General features: G+C 43.4%; 1 protein-coding gene across 1 annotated transcript in view; it reads right to left on the minus strand.

The window, feature by feature from the left end:
• Nucleotides 1-24,040, minus strand: part of Grin2a (glutamate ionotropic receptor NMDA type subunit 2A) — a 445,644-nt gene that overhangs the window by 145,155 nt on the left and 276,449 nt on the right. The window contains exon 5 of the mRNA XM_052759440.1: nt 1,801-1,915. Coding sequence (XP_052615400.1) covers nt 1,801-1,915 — 115 coding nt within the window. The remainder of the gene's footprint in view (nt 1-1,800; nt 1,916-24,040) is intronic.

Consider the following 24,040-nt stretch of genomic DNA (forward strand, 5'->3'; position numbering starts at 1 on the left):
CTGGAGCTGCAAACAGGTACGAGCCACCAACCATGAGTGCTGGACTCCAGTCCTCAGGAAGAGCAACAAGTACTTTCAACTGCTGACCCATCACCCCAGCTCCACACATTCCCTCGAATTATAACGAATTGCAGCCATCAATTTCCCTCCTAACACATTCTCAGCTTTCCCCGTCCAGTTTTGATACGTGTGTTTTCACTACCATTCTGTTCGAAATATTTTCTAACATCTCTTTTATTTCTCCTTTGACTTAACATTTAAGTAGAAGTGTGTCATAATTTCCAAACATGCATTTTCTGGATATATCTTTACTACTGAATTTTATTTGAATATTGCTGTTATTAGAGGGTTCATTCTGTACCATTTCCATTTTTCCAAATATGAGATTCATTTTGTATTCCAAAATACAGTCTACCTCAGTGAATTTTGCACATGTTCTTGAAGGAACACATAATTTTTAGCTGGTGAATGTAGCTGCCTTGTCACCCTTTAAGGGTCTGCCGCTGAGCCTGCGAAGGCTCTGCTCCTATTTATCGTGTTTTCTCCTGGTCCCTGCCCTGGACCTTCCTCCTCTCTCGGGCCTCTCACTCTTCCATTTGATGTGCAAAGCAAAGATAAATTTTAAGATGCCAATATCATTTAGATAAGGCATAATTTGTCAAATACTAGTCAACAATACCATTTTATACTTTGGTCTTTTTTTAATTTTATTTTTATTTGTAACTCACTAAGACCAGTTAATGCTGCCTATGTATGCATGGGTCCACTGGAGCATGGGCAAGCTACTAGTGACCACATTCCAAAAGAAAAGTGACTCTCCCCTCCCCAGCAGCTCTCAATGCGAAGATCTCCTCAACTAGGTGTAGGGCCTCAGATTCCCTCCCACATCCATGCTGGACCTTTAACTGGCTTGATCTTCTACAGAGCTTGTGCAGGCGACCACGGCTGCTGTGAGTTCACGGAGGCAACATGATCCATGTTCAGAAGACAGCATGCCACGGGACCCTGCTCCCCCCCCCCCCTTCATGTGTGTAACAGCCATGATCCATGTTCAGAAGACAGCATATCACGGGACCCTGCTCCTCCTCTGGCCGGTACACTTTCTCTGCCTCCACTCACCTGACGTGTCCTGGGCCTTGACCTTTTATTGCACTCCTTGTGAAATAGTGTGGGACTGACTTGGTGGTTGGGATGTGGAGGAAGGTGTGCCACGTGGACGGGTATCATTGTGTATCTGAGAGCTCAGTGAATTCTATCGGGTCTCTCTTCTGCGACAGGCTGTGCAGTATACGGCGTGGTTTTTTTTCTTTATGTTCTGACTTTTCAGTGTTAATATACAGTGCTTTGATAAGTGCTTTGTAAGACTCATATGCTCCATCTCCTCAATATGATTACAGAAAGCCGTAGAAGGGATACACTGAAGTTTTGAAAACTGGTTTGCTTAGAGTAAAGGCTAAGTAAATGAAAATACAGGGTGTTCACAAAATGGTAAATGGTGAACATGGTACATGCTTAGAAGAATCAAGAAATCAATGTGATCTTTGCTACAGTGGACATTTGGTACTGCTTTTCTGTAACTGGAGCTTAACCATCTTTAAATTGTCCTAAATCTGTCCAGAACTATGCCTGCCGGGACCTGAGAACAGCACACGACTGTAAGTGCATTCCTATACATTTGCACCTCCCTGGTTCTCATAAACACCAGCCTGGGCTTCTGAAGGGAGCTCAGAACCACTGCACAGGGTGAGCTCTGGGAGGAGGTGCTCTCTCTCTCTACCCCTGTGTTCTGTACACACTTACCTTTTCCCACTCTCGGTCCTTGTTCAGCACGATCACCACAAGTCTGGGGTGCACCTGATAGCCTTCTTCAGTGAAGGACAAGTCTTTGCCATCCCATGTCACATTGACCATAAATCTAGATGGAGGAAGAGAGAAAGACACATTTTAGGGAAGACTTAAAGGAGCATCAAACAAATGAGTGAGTGCCACCATCAGCATAGTATTAAGGCATGAATGTGCACAGCCATTGCTTACCATCATACAGCGCCTCCAGCTATGGACCTGTCAGGACCTATGGGGGCAGTGCCAACTACACACAGTCCGGTCCACCAGTCTGGACTCGTTCTCAGAATCCTAGTCCTGTATCTAGGCATTAATAGTCAACTGTTTAACACTTTTGACTATTAAATCATTGGCCTGGGCTCACACGATCTTCTAATGTAAGAATCTGAACACATATTATTCTCTCCCCTCCAACTATCTCTCTCTCTCCTCTGTCTCTCTGTCTCTGTCTCTGTCTCTGTCTCTCTCTCTCTCTCTCTCTCTCTCTCTCTGTGTGTGTGTGTGTGTGTGTGTGTGTGTGTGTGTGTGTGTGTGTATGTGTGTGTGTAAGTATGGATGCCCACACACATATGGGTGACTGGAGAAGCTAGAAGAAAAAAGGGCATTGGATCAAACAGAGCAGGAATTGCAGGTAGTGATGAGATCATGTACCGTGGGAACTGGATTCAGGTCCTCAGCAGGAACATCAAACACTTTTAACTTCTGAGCCCTCTCTCTAGCCCTGTGTATTCTATTCTTTTTCCATAGGTTCCCCAGAAGGGAATTGCTTCCTCATAAACCACACAGATTTCGATTCAATGCAATGGTATCCCATCTGTTTATTACTCATTCAGCTAATATTTATTTGCTACCTGTCAGGGCTTAGCTAGTTGGGTGGAGATAAAAAGGAAACAGATGTGATCCCTGTTCTCATGAGGTTTATAGTCTAAGGGAGAGAACAAATATTAGCTGACTAACTGCAAATCTCTGACATGCTACAAGAAAGGGGATATGGGGCTGAGGAAATGACTCAGTTGGCAAAGCATTTGCTATAAACATTAGGACCTGAGTTCAGATCCCCTGCATCCTGTGAAAATTCTGTATATGGGCACACATGCCTGTAATACTGGTGCAGCAGCAGACACAGGATGACCCCTGGGGCTTGCTGGCCAGGCAATCTGGCTGAACTGTGATCTCCAGGTTCAATGAGAGATTCTGTCTCAAAAAAATAAACAAACATGGAGAGTAACTGAGGAAGATACCCAGTGTCATTCTTTGGCCTCTACACACACACACACACACACACACACACACACACACACACACACACACACATTTTAAAAAGAGTGAGAGAGAAAGAGAGGTATATTATAGGAAAGAAAAAAAGAGGACTAAGACTCAGGAAGAATGTTTTGATCTATGGGGTAAGTCAGCATTGACGGTGTAAAGACAATGAGAATAGGCTAATGAATCAAGGTCAGCAAATGTCTGTGGTACACACAAGACACCAGAAACAAATAACTGAGGTTGAAACAGAGAAAGAAAGGGAAGTGTGACGTTAGGAAAGATTGAGATGGAGGGTGAAGCAGAGAGTGCTGAGCTTTGTTGGACATGTTTGATTTTATCTTAATCTTGAAATGAAGAGCCACTGAAGGGTTTTAATCAGGGAGTGTCACTAGCACTTAGTGATATAACTGTGCAGAGAATAGGCAAGGAGACTAGAAGCCATACAGGGTGCTAGTTACAGGGCCATGCTGTTCCTTCAATCAAGATGGAAGACGGGGGTGGCTTTGACCATGGTGGCTGCCAAAGAAGAGAGAGGGAAGGAGAAAAGGGAAGAAGAGCAGCAGAGACAGGAGAAGCTACAAGAAAGGGGATATGGGAACATGGGAAACGAGCAGGATTCTGAGCTGGGTGCGAGGTAAGGACGAAGCAGCAAGTCATTAAGGGCCTGTGTCCTATCCACAAAACCAACTCTGACCTGGGGACTTCTGTCTGCTTAATGATTCCTGTTCCCCCTCTACTCTGATCCTCCAAATTCTCTTGCATGTGATCAATTGGACTCCAATGGGCATACCCAGCACAGTTCATCCACCAGAACTAAGATGAAAAGGTGCCCCAGGGGTTCAATATCTCCATGACGCTTGAGATAGGTGTGATGTTAAATATGTCTAAGGGCCAGCAGTATGCCTCAGCAGGCAAAGAGACTTGCCACCAAACCTGGAATGGAACTCATGTAGTAGAAGGAAAGAACCAACTCCTGAAAGTTGTCCTCTGACCTCTACACACTATGACATATGTGTGTCCACACATGCACACAATAAAACAGGAAAAAACAGTTTAAGAAAACATGGCTGTGTATCCTTCACAGATACTCCATAAAAATAGTATGATAGACTGAGACATTTGAAAACTTCATCAGAAAGAGAAGGCATGAAAGCATTCTCTGGTTTATATTCACCTCATGAAAAGCAGATAAAGAAGTATAAGTATTTAAGGAGGAGAAAGAAACTACAAAGTCCCAAAATAAGAGACTGGCCTAGTGGGTCACATGTCCACCTTTGACCTTCGATAGTGCAGAAGTAACCACATAGGAGAGACCAAATCTCCACGGACAAGTTGAAAAAACCAAGGGAAATGGTGAGGAGCCATGCTGCATATCCGTCCCATGGGCCATCTACGCTACTGAAAGTCATGCTCTTGGGGCTGAATAACTCAGTAGTTAGGAGCTCTCAATGCTCTTCCAGAAGACTCAAGTTTGGTTCCTAGAACCCACATCAGGTGACTCACAGGGGCATCACACACCCTCTTCTGGCCTCCGAGGGCCCCCAGAGGCAGGGGGCATAGACACACATACACACACCCATAAATTAAAATAATAATTATTGTTAAATATCATGTTCTCAGCAACAAGCTAATGATTTAGAAAAAGCACTCAGCATTAAATGTTCAAGGAGCAGGAGAGGGTTAGAGAACCTGCCTGTGCACCAAAGGGTTGCAGGTACTTCCCATTTCCTTTGTTCCCTTTTAGTCTTCAAATTGTTTGTAATCAAGCACTTCAACAGAAACACTGTGCGAAAACAAAGCTGAGCAATCACTATTCTACTTGAGGCATTGTAGTGTCTACGACAGTTTGCTAGAAAGACATCTTCCTTGGGTACGGATGCAAGGAGGCATATGTATGTGTGTGCATGGATGCATGTGCACATATAGATGGGGGCCAGAGAACAACCTTGATGTCATTCCTCAGGAATGCCACCCACCTGGTGTTCTGAGACAGGGTCTCTCAGTGGCTTGTCAAATAGGCTAGGTTGGCTGATGAGCAAGCCCCAGGAATCCACTTGTCTCTGCCTCCCCAGTGCTGGGATTTCAGGTGCTCCATAATGCCTGGCACTTTTACATGGGTTCTGAGGGTCAAACTCAGATGCTTGTCTCTGTAAGACAAGCCCTTTACCAACTAAAACACCTAACCAGACCTAGAAAGGTATTTTTGACTCTGCAACTGTTTATTACAAGTCTTTTATATGTCAAGCCTTATAGTGAGTCCGATAGATGCAGAATTAAAGGTACGGTACCTCTCTCCCCTCTGGCCAACCATTCTCACAATTCATAGACATAGGCACAGCAATGGCAGAGTGACAGCTGGAAAAAGAGAAAGTCGCAAAAGTTGATGAGGGGCTCCTAGATGAAAGCTATTTGGGCAAGAGACTGTTCTTGCCTGGACTGCCTGACAAAATGTTGTATCGACTGGACATGCAGGACCCATAGGAAGGTGACCACTGAACTTTGCAAGGCGAGATGGGCCTTCAGGTTCCTGTTTTGCAGAAGGAACTGCCAGACATTCTACAGGACTCAGAGAGAAATGACTGAGAGACTAGGCCTATGGGCTGAAGGTGGATGCCCCAACATTGCAGAAGAACTTTAGGTGACTGTCCAGGCAGCCAGCTGTCTCTGTCATTCCAGATTTTTGGAATTTACTTACAGTGCACTTCCTGTTTACTTAGGTAATATTATATCCTTCTCAGGTCTTTGATGTAGTTGAAGACTAGATAGTTATAATTATGGTTTCCTTTGGCTATGGTAAGAGATAAGGTAGATATGAAAATTTAGACTCACAAATGTAAGATATATAGAATATTTTCTTTGATTTTGGAAAATACAAATAGACTAGATATTATAACTATAATTCTTGCTTGATATCTGTTTTATTATATGTAATTTTTCTATGTTGAAGTTAAAAAAACTTCCTTTTAAATAGAAAGAAAAGAAGAAATGATGGGAGTATCTTTTTGTATGCTGTGAAATTATGTTGCTCTGATTGGTTGATAAATAAAGTTGTTTGGCCAATGGTGAGGCAGAATAGGGTTAGGCAGGACATTCTAACTAGAGAGAGAGAGGAGAAAGGCAGAACAGAGGAGACGCTGCCAGCTGCCGCCAGGAGAAACAAGATGTAAAATACCAGTAAGCCACAAGCAATGTGGCAAGGTATAGATTTATAGAAATGGGTTAATTTAAGATATAAGTACTAGCCAGGAGGCAGTAGCCCATACCTTTAATCCCAGCACTCAGGAAGCAGGGCAGATCTCTGTGAGTTCAAGACCAACCTGTTCTACAGAGTGAGATCCAGGACAGGCTCCAAAACTACACAGAGAAACCCTGTCTCGAAAAACAAACAAAAAAAAGATATAAGAACTAGGTAACAAGAAGCCTGCCATGGCCATATGTGGCACACGCCTTTAATCCCAGCACTCGGGAAGCAGAGCCAGGCGGATCTCTGTGAGTTCAAGGCCAGCCTGGGCTACCAAGTGAGTCCCAGGACAGGCACAAAGCTACACAGAAAAACCCTGTCTCAAAAAACCAAAAATAATAATAATAATAATAATAATAATAATAATAATAATATAAGCCTGTATGTGTTTATTTGGGTCTGAGCGGCTGTAGGACCACAGGGCTGCAGGAGCGGGACAGGACCAGGAAAACTTCAGCTACACATGGATGTCTGGGGAGCCCTTCTGGGGGATACTGAAGAAAAAGGGAGAAGTAGGAGGAAGCATTCTGGTCAGAGGAGTTACCAGCTGAGATCGTGATATACCAGAAGAAGCAGAAAGCAGCTTCTTAAGAAGCTAAGTCTGAAGGACTCTAACAGTAGCTCATGGGGGCCCTTGTATGGCATGCTAAAGCACTGGGAGTTTGTTCAGAAGTCATGGGAAACTGAAAAGAAGGTTGTAAGTAGAGAAGCATTCGGGTTTGCCATTGGCAGAACAGACATGCAAAGCCTCTACATTAGAGGGAACGCCAATACTTTTGTTCAAGGATTGAACACCATTCGTTATTTAGGCAGTGGAGACTTGTTTGCTCTTGCTCCTTCCCATTGATGGCTCTTGGCTGGTATATGATGAGCTAAATAGAGCCACATAGGAACATCTAGGGAACATTCCATCTCACATTCCATCTCACACCCTGTGTGCATAGGACTCATGAAAAGATTTTGCGTAGACTGATGAATTAGAGGGACATTGGACTTTCATTAAATTTCTCATTGTCAGTAGGCTTTCAAAGTAACTAATTGGGAGCTAAATTAAGCTGCTTTTATCTTCCAAGCTGAAGTTTTGGTTTCATTTCTCATAATTATTTTTGGTCCTATCAAATTGCCTAGCACACAGAAGGCACCCAGTTGATACTTGATAGTTAAGTTTATTGACATATCATCATAAGATGTGCCATCTATCCATCCATCGATACATTTTACTATACATAGTTGCATTCATCACCCACAAACACATTTACCCACACATCCATAAGCCCATCAATACACTTATCCATCTATTTGTCTATCTACCAGTCCATCCATCTGCTACACATCAATAGATTATCTATCCATAAGCCCACCAATAATTCATTAATATATCCATTATTCCATCCAATAGACACATTTGAGGACCTACTACATATCAAGCATGCTCTGTATCATGAAATCTGCTAAGAAAGTAGTACAAAAACAACCATACAATTTTCAAGGTTGGGGAGAAAGTCACAAAAAAATAACAATAACAATAAAGAACGGTGAATATAAAATGAATGATGTTTACCCATTAAGCTGATAATGTGCATAAGGTAAGCTGTGTTAAGTTCTATTGTAACTCCAGGCCTAGAATCAGGAGACAAAGTAGAACATGTTTGGGTCATGTGCAGAAAAGATCAAGGGTCAGACAGACAGACAGACGGTAGGGGATAGCAACAACAGTTTGCATGGGAAAACTGCATAGTCAAAGGGAGAGAGATGAAGCTTCATAATGAGTTTGATCAGAGTTAGAATCTGGTCAGAGGATTGGGAAATGGGGTATGGGAAGAAGGAAGTGGCTTGCGAAGAGAAGCTAGAGACAGAAGGAAATGTTTCATCAGCTGTACTGAGGGGATTGTACTCATCCTGTTTATTGGGGTAGAGGCAGGAAGAGCAAGCTCTCAAGGCACCAAAAAACAGAGGGGACCAGGTAGTAATCAAGGCAAGAAAGAGGGCAAAGGAAACAGTGTGTGGGGTAAAGTGATTGTACCAACAGGCCAGTCGCTACAACAGAACGTGTGTTGAATGCTGTGTAACTGCTGTAAAGATGAGCCAAACCATTAAAAACAACAACAAACAAACAAACACAAAACAAAACAGCCACCTAGGAACTTTCTGTGCCTCACATCCCAAACTCACAGGTAGGAGGACCAGTTCATAGAGATATCTCTCAATGAACCCAGTGCACTGTCATGCCAAATTTCAATAATCCAACATTTTTGGATTAATGGAGCTTAGACGAGGTCTAGTTCATAACCTAAATGTCTGTACAAATTATCAAGAGGTTTGGAAATATCCTGCTTATTTTCTGTTTAGAAAGGTAAGTGCTCCAAGTTGAATCTTGACTGTCTCCCACAAAGCCCTACATGCTAAAAGACTGAACCCCAGGGTGCTACAGTTGGAGGAGGTAGAAGCTGTGAGAGTGGTGCCTATGGAGAAGTCGGGAGGTAAGGGGCGCTGCCCTTAAGAGGACAGTGGATATCCTTGTCACTTCCACTCTTTCATCTCTTTAGCAAGAGGTGAGCAGTTTTCTCTTCCATGGACTCCTGCCGTGACACGTTGCTCCACTCTGGCCCTAAAACTTAACTTCCCAATCATAGATTCCCAACCTGAGAACAAAGAAATGTTTCTTCTTCATGGGTTGATTGAAGGAAAACTAACTCACACAGCGGGTCAGGAATAAAGACTTCAGTTTGGGCATAGGCAGGTGGCCCACAGGAGAAGCATTTGCGGGTGACATTATGCAACCTGAGTATCACGCTCATCATTTTAAGCAAGAGGCCAGCATGGGTCACCATCCTTTTTTGGATTTATCTGTTGAATTTGCTCAAACCTTCTTTAATTTCTCATCTTGATTCCTTATGCACCATTCCTTTCCCTCCATCTCCTAATTAAACAAGGTGCAGTTAGCAGTGTGATTATTCAGATTTGACAAATCAGCTTCAGATTATATGAAAGCAACTATACAGAAATCCTCATGTCCTGATTTTTACTGCGTTCCCATAAAATTCAGTATTCTAGAGTAGTGACTCCATGTACTAAATGTTAATACCGTCTCTTTCTGTCTAGCTCCTGTCTTTGGTCCTTTGGGAGAGGAAAAAAGCTCTAACAGAAATTTCTGCTGAACACCAATTTCATTATGAAGTTGGCAGGGAGCAAGTACCTATTCCCTTCAATTCCTCCATCCAGTTTCTAGAAAGACAGTCCATGTTTCCTTAGGCTTTCTTCCCACTTAAACTTACACTAGGGCAAAATTCTTTACCTAAGGAGATACTATTATATACCACTTTGCTTTGTCCCCATTATTACCTGCTGAGCACTTGTATTAAACAGTAAAATCGTATCACTGTCTTGCTTATCAAAATTGATTACACACCTTTAGCAATCAGATAAACATACCAGAAACCCTGGTGGCTGCTAAGCTTCAAATTACATCTTCAATATTTCCATCAGGAACAATAAATACAAGAAAATATTCTAGCAAAATGCACAAGACAAGATGGTGAAACCTGGTGCTCTGCAAAGGTTCGCCTCTGTCTTCTCATCATTGAGTGGTGGTAAAGTGGTCTACATAGCACTAATCCAAACAAATATGTACTACTTGCAGCACATGTACAGACAAGCTTCCTGTAGTAGTTATGGCCTTGGAGATGTAAGGCTGTTGCCTGTGTTGAATGGCCCTTTCTTCGCTGCTTGAATCTTCTGTTCTATGAATGGCCAAGGCCCAAAGGGAGAACAGGGAGGCCATCTTCCTATTTCACAAACAGAGTGAAACTGAACCAGAAATTCCAAGTTCACTCTAGATCAGCAGTGTCTATGATGGAAGCATGAGTCACAGCGGGTCATGGGGCACTTGCTATGTGGGTGGTCTGGATTAAGACATGCCATAGGTCTAATGCAAACCCTGTATTTTATTTTTTCAATATGTATGTTGAATAAATATTTCAATACTATTCAACATTATGCTGTTGTTGAATTACATGTGTCTGTGTGTGGGTTTGTCTTCATTTGTTCACGTACCTAGGGAGGCCAGAAAAGGGTATCAGATCCTCTGGAGCTGGAGCTACAGGCAGCTGTGGCCTGCGTCACATGGGTGCTAAGAACTGAACCTGAGTCCTCTTAACTACTGAGCCATCTCTGCAGTCCCACACCCTGGATCTCAAAAATGTTTTCTTTAAAACAAATTGATAAGATCACATGAGGGTTTAGAAAGATAGCTCCATGGATGGGTGCACAAGCATGAAAGCTGAGCTTGATCCCCCAGAACTCACATAAATAAAAAACTGGCTGTTCTATTTCTGTTGGACAGTTGGCTTAGGCTCTCTTCGGGTTTTGGTAATTTTGCTTTGTTTTCTAATAAGTAGAATGTATGCATCATAAAGGAAGCCCCCTTTTTGCTTGCTTAATGTAACCTGAACATAGCACCTGGCAGAAATCTAGTACTGATAACCACAGTTGGCTGTGTCCTTGAACACACTGAGACTCTGCCCACCATGTGATCAGATTAAGGGTGTGTGCTACCACTGCCTGACTTTTGTTTATGTCTCGCTATGACCTCTGATCTCCAGGCAAACTTTATTTATTAACATACAAATAAAATATCACCACATTTCAGCACAAATAAAATATCACCACACTCCATTGTCGGTTTTGCTAAAGGAGAGTAAATGACTGTTGAAAGCTGAGCCCCTAAATGGAACATCTCACCAAGGCTTGGGGACCAGAAGAGAGAACAAAAAACAAATGTAGGAGCTGAAGGAAGGACTGAAATGCTTCAGAACACTGTCTTAGGGTGTGGCATAGCCATTATATGCCTTAATTCTCAGCCTGCACAAGATCACCCAGACCAACATCCTATCACGGAGTGATGAAGAGGCTGTTTCTCTGAGGACCTATGGGCAATTAATGGTTGTTGGCAGAGGGAGACATTTTCTTCAGTATAGCAACAGGTAATGTTCCCATGGTCTTGCAAATAAACCTAATTAAACTCATTGAGTCACAAAAAAAAAAAAAAAGATTGGGAAGAGGAAAGAGTCAGTAGAAGTATAGGGGGTAAGAGGACAAGAGAGAATAATAGGGAGAATATAACCAAAATATATTTTATACAAGTATTAAAATGTCATGATGAAACTTACTATAATGTATAACTAATATTTGATTAAAAACACTTCAATTAGAATAAACCTTATAAACTCCTCATCACCTAACATAGCTCAAAAACACACAGGACATTCTGAACATGCCTAGTACACAGCTGTTGTCTAATAAACAGCAGTTAATGAACACTTCCCACATGTTACGTTATTGTCCCACTCTGTCACCTTGCCTAACACCCTATTGTGATGCAGTTCTGTCTTTTTAAAGCCATGCTTCTCTTGGGCACCCGGGTGTGGTCATGTCCAGGGCCCCTCGGTCCTGTAAGAGCCGTGTGAGCCTCTGTGCACAAAATGTCTCATTCTTTCCAGTTCCTACTTTGTCTTCTTTACCTCACAGTTGTCTCTTTTAACTTCCACAATCTGATTATTTCAAATGTTCTCGAGACATATTTATTATTCACCCTTTCTCTTCAGACTTTAATTCTCTTACTCTTTCATAAATGCTACCATAACCCGTTTAGTGTTTCTCAATTTTTGGTTAATTTCCCATTTGCTCTGCCATTTCCCGAGTTCCAAGGGCTGGTTTCCTGAATTGCACTTAAATGCCTCTTCCAGCAGACCTGGGTGTCACAGGTTTTCCATTTTTCACTTTATTTACATGTTTTGGGAATCAGAGTCGTCGTTTTTCTTTAATCTGTTCATGTTTTCCAGCTCATTTCTAGAAGATTTGGGTTCTTTTTTAAATCTCCTCCCCCAACTCTTCTAAGATCCAGACCCAGCCAACATTATGCTCTCTGCTCTCACTCGCTCTCTGTCTCACTCTTTCCTGGTGATCTGAAATCTCTTTCACACTGGTGTCTGTTTAGAGCTTCCTGGTTTAGCATTCACTGTTAGCTCTGGGGGGAGCTCTGGCCAGATGCGGACACTGGAGTCTAGAGTTGATCTCCAGCACTGCAAAAACAAACCTGACTCTGTGCCCTCATGAAGGAAGGACCCCTCAGTCCTCTAAAGCAACCCCTTTCTACCTTTTCCTGTGTCTGCCTCGCCCTCAGATGTCTCCGTTCGCCTCCCTCACCTTGCCCATCTCCTGTGAGTAGTGTCTCAATGGGCATGGCTTTCCATTTTTCCTCCCTTGTGCTCAACTCATAGATTTGTTGGATGTTTCTAAACACCTAACAACAGAGCCAAGATGCCAGTGTAAGGGCTGAATTCCATGACTCCAGCCCACATTCTGCACTGTCCAGGCCAGTGTCATATGAGACTGACTCAGAAATGGTGACATAAATGAACCTTTTAAAGAGAGAGAGAGAGAGAGAGAGAGAGAGAGAGAGAGAGAGAGAGAGAGAGAATATCACTCCTCTAACACAACTTCTATTATTGTGGCCAATTGAAAAATACTTTGACTGACTGAAAAATATTGACTTTTGTTGTTGTTGTTTTCTTTCTTTGTAGAAACTGAGAGTTAAACGCATACTAAGCAAGTGTTCTGCCCCTGACCTACATACCCAGCCCCCCTTTCACTCTGTTTTGAGACAGAGTCTTGTTAGGTTGCCCAGGCTGGACTTGAATTCACCCTGTACCAAGGCAGACCTTGAACTTGTAATCCTTCTGCCCTAGCTTCCCAAATTAAATGGGATTACAATCCTGCACCACCAGACTTGGCTAACACTGAATTTTAAAAATGTAGAAAGCAGGGGTTGTCTTTGTATCACTCCACATCTAACACTGCTGATAGAGTGTGCAAGTCCTGGACAGAGCATCCACGTGCTGTTGAACAAAGGAACAAATGAATGAGCAGACATGGGTCTGGAGGCTTTCCCATACTCAGCATTTACTTCGAGTGAACCAGCTGCAGAAAAGAAATTATATAAGGCCACTTGTCTGTTTCTGGGATCTCGTTTATTTATTGAAAGTTACTGGAAGTCTGAGCGGCCATTAACAAAGTGTTTTGTGTTTTTTTAATCCCAGCTGCCTATTGTTCCTTATATGTAGGATATGCCAAGGAACCTAGAACAGGGAATCTAGTGCCTGGGAGATATTAATAACATATCAACGTAGCACTGAATGCACCCCTACTTACCTCCGATGCCTTGCTCGACTGCTAGGAACAAGCTGGAAGAAGCCACCACTACCAGCTTCTGTGACGATTCTAATTGAGAGTATAGTAGAGGTGGGCAGTGAGCGTGAGAGCCAGCAGCTTACTCAGTCACCCGCCCCCGTGCTTCCAAACCACTTGACATCCTTACTTCTCAGTTTTTGGACAGAATCTCCTGCACCCCAGACTGGTCTTCAACATCTGATTCTTTGCCTCCACCTCTTAAGTGCTGGGGTTACAGGTGTGTGCTACCACAGCTGTTTTGTGGAGTATTGTAGCTCATTCCCAGGGCTTCAGGCATGCAGGACCAGCACTCTACTAACTAGTCAAGATCTTGAGGAAGCAGATATGCATGGGATCTTGTTTTTATCCACAAGGAGGAGGAGAAGGAAAAGGAGAGGGAGAGGAGAAGACAGAGGAAAGAAGAAATATACAGAAGGAGGTATGGATCAATTTTCACTCAATGTAAGGTGTAATCTTATATTCAAATCTCTAGATACCCCATAATGGGACACGGGTTCAACAGATACAAAGGCTTGCTGCCGTTAACAGCTGTGTGTCCCGTGTAGACTGTGGAACAGTATATGGCCCTGTGTTCAGAGCAGCCACTGAATGAAGAAAGTCACAGATCTCTGTCCTTTCTTGTTTTCCTTTTGGCCCAAGCCCAAGTCCAGTCACTATCTACCTGTTCTTCACAGAGTGTGGGAAATCTGACAAGGTTGCCTGAAGGCTGAGAAGAAAAGCAATAGCCAATGGGACTCTAGAGTTCCCATCTCCTTTTCATTCTTTGATACATTGAAAACTTCTTACATTATTTGGGGAAAATTCTGTTTGTGTTCATCAAACCAGAGAGCAATTAAGATGTGTGCTCCTCCATGCTACTGCAGAGAAGAATCCTAACATTCAAACCAGGAGACCTCAGTTCTTGGCCCATCTCCTCCGATATGCAAGTAAGAGCAACTGCTTAAAGTGAGGTACTTAATTCACTTAATTCCAGTATGCATTGCATGCCATTCAGGATGCTTTCTCTGTATTACCTCAGGCAGAGAGCCAGCTATGGGTTCCTCCTTCTATGGGGAAAGAAGATGCTTTGAGGGTTAGAGACCATGGGGAGGCATGCAGGGTGCCAGGGACTTCTGATTGCTCATCAATCCCTTCCCTTCTGCTTCCAGAAGTGGAAATCTACGGACTGGGCATGGTGGCTCAGGCCTGTCATCCCAGCTACCAAGGAGGCTGAGGCAGAAGGATCACAAGCTCAAAGTCTGCCTGGGCTACAGAGGGAGTTCAAGGCTTACCTGGGCAACTTAGTGAGACCCCATCTCAAAATAAAAACACAGAAAAGTGGGGAAGGAGTTTCTGGAGATGCAGCTTAGTGGAAGAGGGCTTGTCCAGCATGACTGGGGGATTCCATCTCTAGTGGTAAAAAAAGATAAAAATAAAAAATAAAGAAAAGAAAACCAACTTTTTTAAAGGGGAGGAAAGGGAAATGCCTATTTTATCCAGAAACAGAATATCTCATAATAAAGTTTATATTCTGAGAACTCTAAACTATGGTCTGGCCAATAGGAAGAGAGAAGACAAGTACAACTGTACAAGTTATAGAATGTACCTTATACTGAGAAGGTAAGCCCATCACTGTTCCTTCCTCTTCCTTTTGGTTGCAATGGAGATGTGATGGTCGGAGCACCTACAGTCATTTTGGACCAAGAAGTAGAAGCCACTGGCCAAGGTAACAGAGTCACAGGGTAGAAAGATTGTAGATAATTGGACTACCACACCAGCTATGAGCAACCTTGGGACCTCTGTTACAGAACATAGAATCCAGTGCCCATCTTATATAAGCCATGTGTGTCTTAGATTTTATGTTATTTCATATGTATTTATTTGCTCACTTAGTTTATAGTTTGGAAAGAACTATAGGGCTTCATGAATGCTAGATAAGCATCCTTTCCACTGGGCTGTCTAGTCAGACCATTTTCTATCATTCTAAAACAAAATATGTCCTAGCAGACTTGAACTGTAGAGACATGACTATTTGAACCATACTCTTTGGGGATGCAAAGTCTTTGGATGTAGCAGCACCAGCCCCAATTCAGACTCATCCTTTATCAACACAATCATTTGCTTCCCTCCAGCTCAGCGATACGGCGGTGGGGCGGGGGGTGCATCTCTCCCTGGCTCCCTACTCCCAGCTGAACACACAAGGCTGTGGTCCCACCCCTGCCTCTTGTAGCTCCTATTCAGATATCCCCCTGCCTCTTCACGTCCAATGAAAGCTCAATAGTCTTTTGTTGTTATTTATTTTTTGGCTTATTTTTTGTTTTGTAAAGCTGATTGTGTTGGGGGGAAGGGTGTGTGCATCCACACATACCAGCTTTTTTTTTTTTTTTCCACATGGGTTCTGAGAAGCACACTCAGGTCCTCGCGTTTGCAAGGCAAGCATTCTGTCTTAGTGTTTTTATGTTGTGATAGTACACCATGACCCTAAACAACTTGGGAAAGAAAGGGTTTACTTCGTCTTACAACTCTCAGGCATGGCTGTAACTCTCCCATCACTGAGGGAAGTCAAGGCAGGAACCTGGAGGAAGGAACTGGAGCAGGAGCCTCGGAGGAACACTGCTTACTGGCTCACTCCTTGTGGCTTGTTCAGCCTGCCCAAGAGGGGTACGTCTCACAGAGAACTGGAGCCCTCCCAATCAAGCGTCAATAAAGAAAATATACCACAAGCTTGACCATAGGCCATAGGCTTGGTGGGGGCTTTTTCTCAACTGAGGTTTCCTCTTCCCCAATGACTCTAGCTTATGTCAAGTTGAAATAAAACTAACCAGGACACACTCTATTGGCAGATCCATTTCCTCAGCTCAAGGCTGACTTCAAGCTCCATTTCTGCCCTAGGGTTTTGCCTGGTAATGTTTTCTTTTCTTGGTTCTTGTGAACCCACACCTCCTGGGGTAGCCCTCGGCAATACACTACATTCAGTGTTCTCAAAGCATCTCATTCTCACACACGGTTAGCCAGAAGCAAAAGCAGGGTCTTCCTGTGGGTCATCTGTGTTTATCCAGCACCACACTGTTAGCCTCGGTCCCTTCAGTAAGAACTGACTTGACTGGAAAGCAATGTCAGTGTTCACCTCAGGGCTATGCTGGTCCACCCCACAGCAGGCTTGGGACTGAGCGGGACAACAAACAGAAGTAAGAGCTCCTTCTCCACATCCTTGCCTTTCCATATTGCTGAGCCTTTACCAGCTCTCCACTGCACGGCTCTGGGGGTCCCACTTGACTTGGCCCTTGCATTTCTTTTTGGTGTTGGGAGTGGAGAGGTTTGTAACAGGGTATCATGTGTCTCTAGCTGGCCTTGAGATCACTGTGTAGCCAACGATGACCTTGAAATTCTGATTCTCTGACCTCTTCCTCCTCCACAGAACGCCACACCACTGTGACTCATGTATGTGGTGCTGGGAATCAAACTCAGGGCTCTGTGCATGCTGGGCAAGCACTCCACCAACTGAGCCCCCTCCCCAGCCCTGTCCACATGACTTTACTCCTTTTGTTGCCCATATCATCCTTATGAGTCACCACTCTACAGGACAATCTCAAATAACACCTTCCCTATGAAGTACTACTGACCTCAGAGTAGGTGAGTCCTCTAGCCATTAACTTCTAGCAAGTTGCTCTTCTCCTTTTTAAAGTATAAATTCACCAATTAAATAAACCACTTGGAGTGGGTTTGAAAAAAAATTACTTGCCTAAGACCTTTATTTTCACTTGCCAGAACATCCATGAAAATGAAACATACACCTTTAATGAATATTACATGAAATGCGTCTCTATTCTTTCCTGGTTCACAGTCTATACAACTGTATCACTTACTCTAGATTATAAACTTCTTAGAGACAACAATCTGTGACCCAGTATGTAGAATTTGGCAGCCTGTGAGCAGAGAGAACAAACTGAGAGACAAGCAGGCTGGAGTCCATTTCTGTAGCTTGTTCCGAAAGTGCTCAGAGTTATAGCTGCTGCCCTCCTGCCTGGAGAGTGGCTGTACCTACTGGTCCCAGATTCTCCTCATGCTATCCTGTACATCCGATTCATCCCACTGTCAGGTGAGCGTCCTGAATCTCCAATGAGATCACATGCAGCCTTCCTCAAAAGACTGAAATGAAGGGCTGGGGACATGGCTCCGTGGGTAAGAGGACTTGCTGGAGGAACATAAGAACATCAGTTTGAATCCCCAGCATCCACATAAAAAGCTAGGCGTAGCTGTGAGCTCATCCCAACGCTGTGGGGAGATGGAGACAGGGGAATGACCAATACTTGCTGGCTGACAGTCTAGCTCCTAGTTTAGGGAATAAGATGGACAGTGATAGAGCAAGACACCTGACACCTCCTATGGCCTCCATGTGTGTACAAGCGCATATATGCGCACACACACACACACACACACACACACACACACACACACACGCACACACATGCATGTGCCACACATATACACCACAAAAATATACACAATAAAATAGACTGACACAGCCTCCTATTACTCAGAGGATAAAATCTCCATGTTCCTTAGCTTTTCCAACCCCGTTTGCCAAAACTGTTCTTTCCATTTTGTGCATCAAAACAGAGTTGAGGACTCATGAGGCTCTGACAGACACTGTGATTCTCTGGTTCTCAGCTCTGACTCCCACACTCTGCACTAGGAAGAAAGCAGCGAGGACTGCTTCTGGATGGCAGGCTCCTAATCATCACAAGCATTGCTTCTGGCTATGGTGATTGGCCCTGGGATGGGTACTCCATTCTACCTCATCCAATCAGATTCCTTCTCTAGAAACTTTCTCTTGCAGCTTGGAAAGAGTCATTTTTTTTCTGGATTTAAGAAGACATGGTGTTGAAAGAATATATGTCAACATTTATTTAGATGGGGCTAGCCAGATCTGAAGACATCACTTCAGCCTGAATCTCAGCATGCCAAGATCACTGCATTCTTTCTATTGAATGAACCCATATATCCTTTGGGGTTTTGTTTCTCTGTTTGTCTTGCTTTGGTTAACAAGAATTTGTATTCCATCACTTAAAAATCACACCTCTTGTCTATTAAGCCATAGAGGACAGTAGAGAATTTGTTTTCTTCATCACTTAAAAATCACACCTCTTGTCTATTAAGCCATAGAAGACAGTAGAGAATTTGTTTTCAGCATGGGGCAATTATGAAGTGAGGTTCTCTCTCCCTCTCTCTCTTTCCATATATATATACATATATATATATAAATATATATGTACACACACACATACATACGTCTTTACAGGTTTAATGTGATCATAAGATTTTATTTCCTTAAATGAAACATCTCAGAGTGGGATTTCTGGGAATGCATACAATGGATTACTATGTGTTTATACAAAAAATAAACTATAGAAACACAAAAGAAATTGACTAACAAAGGAGTTCTGCTGGAGTGAAAGGAGTGATGCTTAAACACCACATATTGTAGGGTTCTGTTTTAGAGAATGTTTTCCAAAAGGCAGATGATAAGGACAGAGGACAGATGAGTGACTGCCAAAGGTTAAAGTATGGAAATACGTAACTGTAAATTGAGAGCATGGGAGATTTTTGTGCAGAGAATGGAACCATTTTGTAACTTGATCTTAGTAATAATGATGACATGAGTCTGTCATTGTGTGTTAATCAGAGTCTTTGCTACTGTAATAAAATGCCTGACATAATGTAAGGGATGAAGGATCTATTTTGGCTCATGGTTTCAGAACACACAGGCCACGGTGATTTCAGAACACACAGGCCACGGTGATTCCAGAACACACAGGCCCTGGTGATTTCAGAACACACAGGCCATGGTGATTTCGGAATAGCCAGTCCCATTGCCTGTGGCATGGTAGAACATCATGGCCATAAGAACATGGGGCTGAAGTGGGGCATTCAATGGAGCCAGGAAACAGAGAGAGGAAGGGACTGGACACCTGGTATAACTTCCCCAAACAAGTCCTCAGTGACCTGTTTCTCTGTTGAGGTGTCAACTCCTAAAGCTTCCAATATTTCCCAACATGGAGCTGGGAACCAAGTGTTCACTAGCCCATGAAGGACAGTTCAGATTCAAACTATAAGACCACATGTTTTTGAGATTCTTAGACTGGCGCATCCCACACTCAATTCCATACATTATTTTAAAAAAATAAAATTCAAAATCTTTGCTAAAAATAATAACTAAAATGAAAGTCAGGGGCTTGGAAGACGGCTCATGAATAAAGAGCTTGTCACACAAACATGAGCACTTGAGTTTGATTCCCAGAACTCATGTTTTTAAAGCTAAAAGCTAAGCATAGTGGTGTCTGCTTGTAATCATGGCACTGGGGAGGCAGACACAAGCGGATCCCTAGGGCTCACTCTTCAGCCAGTCAGCCTAGTCAGACAGTCAGGTCGGTGAATTAACCTATCTCAAAAGAGGAAGTAGATAACTCCTGAGGAACAGCACCTGAAGTGGACCTCTGTCCTGCTTTGCTTCTCCGTTGCATGATGAAACACTGACCAAAACCAACTTGGGAAGGAAAGGCTTTGTATCAGCTGACAAGGTGTTGAGGTTTGTGTCAGGTTGACAAAACTACCTCCACATGCACACGTATACACATGCACCCACCATAGCATATACCCACATAAGCACAGAGCTAGAGAGGGAAGGAAAGAAAACATCACAGAAGTCTGCATTAAAATGCAAAGATCTTTCTCCCCTAAATATTTATAGACTTAGACCCTCCAAAACTGAGCAGAGTCCATGCCTTCTTGAAAACCCCACGAAGCTCCCATTGCCCTGGCTCCTCAGAGCTCCTCCCTTCTTCTGCCTCTGCCTTTCCTCCCTGCTGCTATAGGATCCTTCACACCCCTCATCTCCTTTGCTGGAGGGTGAACTCCAGGGGAACAGGGACAGCGTCTGAGCTGTCGCCATGTGTCCTCACCACGAACAGCATCTGGCATATGGTGGGCGGTCAGTGCCCATTTACTGTATGAACAGGAACAGATTTTTATCTGTCCAGTGCCAGAGTCCTCAGCAGTATGGAGAATTTCCTGGTGTGCTGGATGGCAACTCAGAACCATCAAGATAGAGTTAAATATGTCCTGGCCTAAATAGCAATCTCTATGCTGCCCAGTCTTGTAATGAAATTTGACAGCCCTGTGTAAATTCTGCAGTAGCCATGTTTCACATCCCACCATGGATTTCTGCTGTGGAAATGTGTCCTTTAAAAGGACCAGCTCTGCAGTTCTAGGAGGTACCTGGATATTCTTCTCTATCTGGAATTGCAAAGGCCACCCTGTTGAAGGAGAAGATGATTCAATTGCCACCCAATGGGCAAAAGAATGGTTGGAGTAAAGAATGCCTCGTTCTCCTGCTTGGCTTTAATTTCAGTGTTTTCTTTACCTGTGGCCAAGCACAGTCTGAATATATCAGGTTGAAACTCCATGGAGATTTTATACACCACTGCGTCAGCAAACCATTCAGTGAGCGAAGAGCTTGTGTGCTACTTAAGTTTGATCCTCAGAACCCACATAAAGGGAGGAGAGAAGTGACCCACAAACATGTCTTCTGACTACTCCATGTGTCTCTTAGCATTCCTACACACACACACACACACACACACACACACACACACACACACACACACTCCACAAATAAAGATGAATATTGGGATTATAAAATTGCATTGAATAGAATGATAAAATATTGTGCCATCCACACTCCATCCCACCCTAGACGTGAATTTGTTTGTTGTGCCCACACTGTGTGTGCCACCTCCTTCACGTCATTAAGGGTCTATGACCGAGAACTACTAGAAGCGGAGGATCCCCTCTGAGGGATCAGTCGTTGCTGTTTTACAGTTCCTTCGTCATTTTGGCTGACTTCATCTCATCAAGTAGGCAGAGGGTCACCTGACATCTTCACAGGAGACACAGGGTGAGTAGGACACACACAATATTCCAGGAGACTCTGGGAAGTTGGCTCAGTTGCTGAAGTACTTGCCATACTGAGTTCAATACTCGGACTGACAAAAAAAAATGTCAGGTGTGGTGGGGCACACATTTGAAAGCCCAGCTCTGGGTAAGGAGACATCTGGTCCCTGGCACTCACTGACCAGCCCGCCTAGCCAGTCAGTGAGCAAGGCCATCAAAGGACTGTCTCAAAAAACAGTGCGTGGTAACTGAGGAGCATCCCCAAGGTTTTTCTTTTGGCATCCACTAATACGCGCGCGCACACACACACACACACACACACACACACACACACACACACACATCTGCACACACGCATGTATGTACCCACACACATGCAAACAAATACAAAATACTTTAAATTATAAAAATATCTTCTGAGGGCTGGAGAGATGGCTCAGAGGTTAAGAGCACTGACTGCTCTTCCAGAGGTCCTGAGTTCAATTCCCAGCACCCACATGGTGGCTCACAACCATCTGTAACAAGATCTGGCACCCTCTTCTGTATACATAATAAATAAATCTTTAAAAAAAAAAAAAAAGATCTTCTGAAAGAAAGGGAGAAAAGTCAGATTCGTATAACTTTTCCTAGAGTGGATAGTTAACATTCATTTATTTTATAATTAGATATTGCCGATGTCTTCTACCTAATTTTAAATTAAACTCCTCATACAGGGAAAGCCACAGAAGACTCAGTTTACCTGAAATTCTAGGTATCAACTGGGATAGCTCCCCTACAAAGGAAGACAACTTCAATGTAAATTATATACATACATATGTATGTTTATATGTGTATGTGTATATATGTTTACAATAGCTTTCTTATTATGTATTTTCCAAATAGTTGTAAACCGTTAATTTTACAACTACAGAGAAACAACTGGGAGGAAAGGAAGAGGAGACAAGGGAGTTGAATGGAGAGATAAAAGGAAAACTCTTTTTGAAGAGGAGGAGGAGTGTGGGAAGAAGTCTGAAGAAGGGAGCAGATGAGATGAGAGACATGGCCGGATGATATGAGTCTCCCTCTCAACAACAAAATGGAGCTGAAAGCAGGGCCTGACCTTCTGCAGAGCTGGCTAGAGCTCCGTGGAAGGAGGCCCTCCCGTCAAAGAGTGGCAGGATGGATCTGGTCCAGAGCAGGCAGCGAACAGAAAGGGGAGCGAGGAGAGGCACCATGCTGATGGTTGGCACCAGGCCCTTCCTTGCTGGTGACATTGGGAAAGTAGGTCAGTTTCAGAGCCCGCCAGGGAGGTGACCGGTCAGCCAGGACTAGGAATGAGAAGTAAGGGCTCCAAGGAAGAGGTGTACTTGAGCAGAGGACCAGGGACACAGAGGACTTCAGCGGTGCCTCAGTGCAACCACCCAGAGCCCAAAGCTGTCTAGTAGCACTTCCTGCCATGGTGGTGATGATGTCACAGGTCTGTGAAGGCATCAGAGCAACCGCATGCATCAGCTTTGGCTACTGAGTACTGAGATACGGATGGGACTGAGGAATCAAGCTTTCAATTCGGTTTAATTGTAATCAAGTGCAAACTGAATAGCCACATATGGTTCCTGGCTATTTTGCTGGACAGAGCACGTGTGCAAAGGAGCTGTGTGGCTCCCAGAGGGAGTGGACTCTATGTAAAGGAGCCAAAGGCTGTTTTCCACAGTTCCTTAAATTTGCTGTGTGGAATACACAGATTCATTTAGAGGACCCACGGCAGGCTGTTTTTCTTTTAATTAAGTTATATTATCTCCACTTTGATTTGAAGAATGGAGTTAGCATATAAAGCCCAAATTTCACATATATCATTGCTAAGGAATGTGCTGTACTATTAAATGAAAATATCTTAGGATGTAGCATTATCGCAAAAACTAACGACTAAATTTCATATAAAATGAATCACGTGATATGTGGGCCTTTGTTCTTGGACTTTTTTTTAAAGATTTATTTATTTATTATGTATGCGGAATAGGGTGCCAGATCTCATTATAAATGGTTATGAGCCACCATGTGGGTGCTGGGAATTGAACTGAGGACCTCTGGAAGAGCAGTCGGTGCTCTTAACCTCTCAGTCATCTCTCCAGCCCCTGTTCTTGGATTCTTTCACTTGGTGTCTTGCTTTTCCATTTCTGTGATAAGACACCATGACCAAGGCGATTCATAGAAGAAAGAGTTTATTTGGGGATTACAGTTTCAGAGAGTGAGTCGTGACCATCCTGGTCAGCTGTTGATGGGCGTTTGGGATGTTTACAATCTGGGTTATGGTGACTGGTACTGCAACAGTCACATACTAGGTGGGTCTGAGTAACTGTTATTAATTCTCTGGGGCACATAAGTAGAAGTGGCATTGCGTAGAGTGATTAGAAAGCTCTAGAACAGTGATATTTGCACAATATTGTGATATACTAACTACCACTGGACTGTGTGGTTTTAAATTATTAAAATGGTGCCTAATATGTTACATATGTTTTATTACAATAAAAAACA

Source organism: Peromyscus californicus, unplaced genomic scaffold (genome assembly GCF_007827085.1).
Source record: "Peromyscus californicus insignis strain IS unplaced genomic scaffold, ASM782708v3 Scaffold_3__1_contigs__length_106647218, whole genome shotgun sequence".
Taxonomy (NCBI): Eukaryota; Metazoa; Chordata; class Mammalia; order Rodentia; family Cricetidae; genus Peromyscus; species Peromyscus californicus.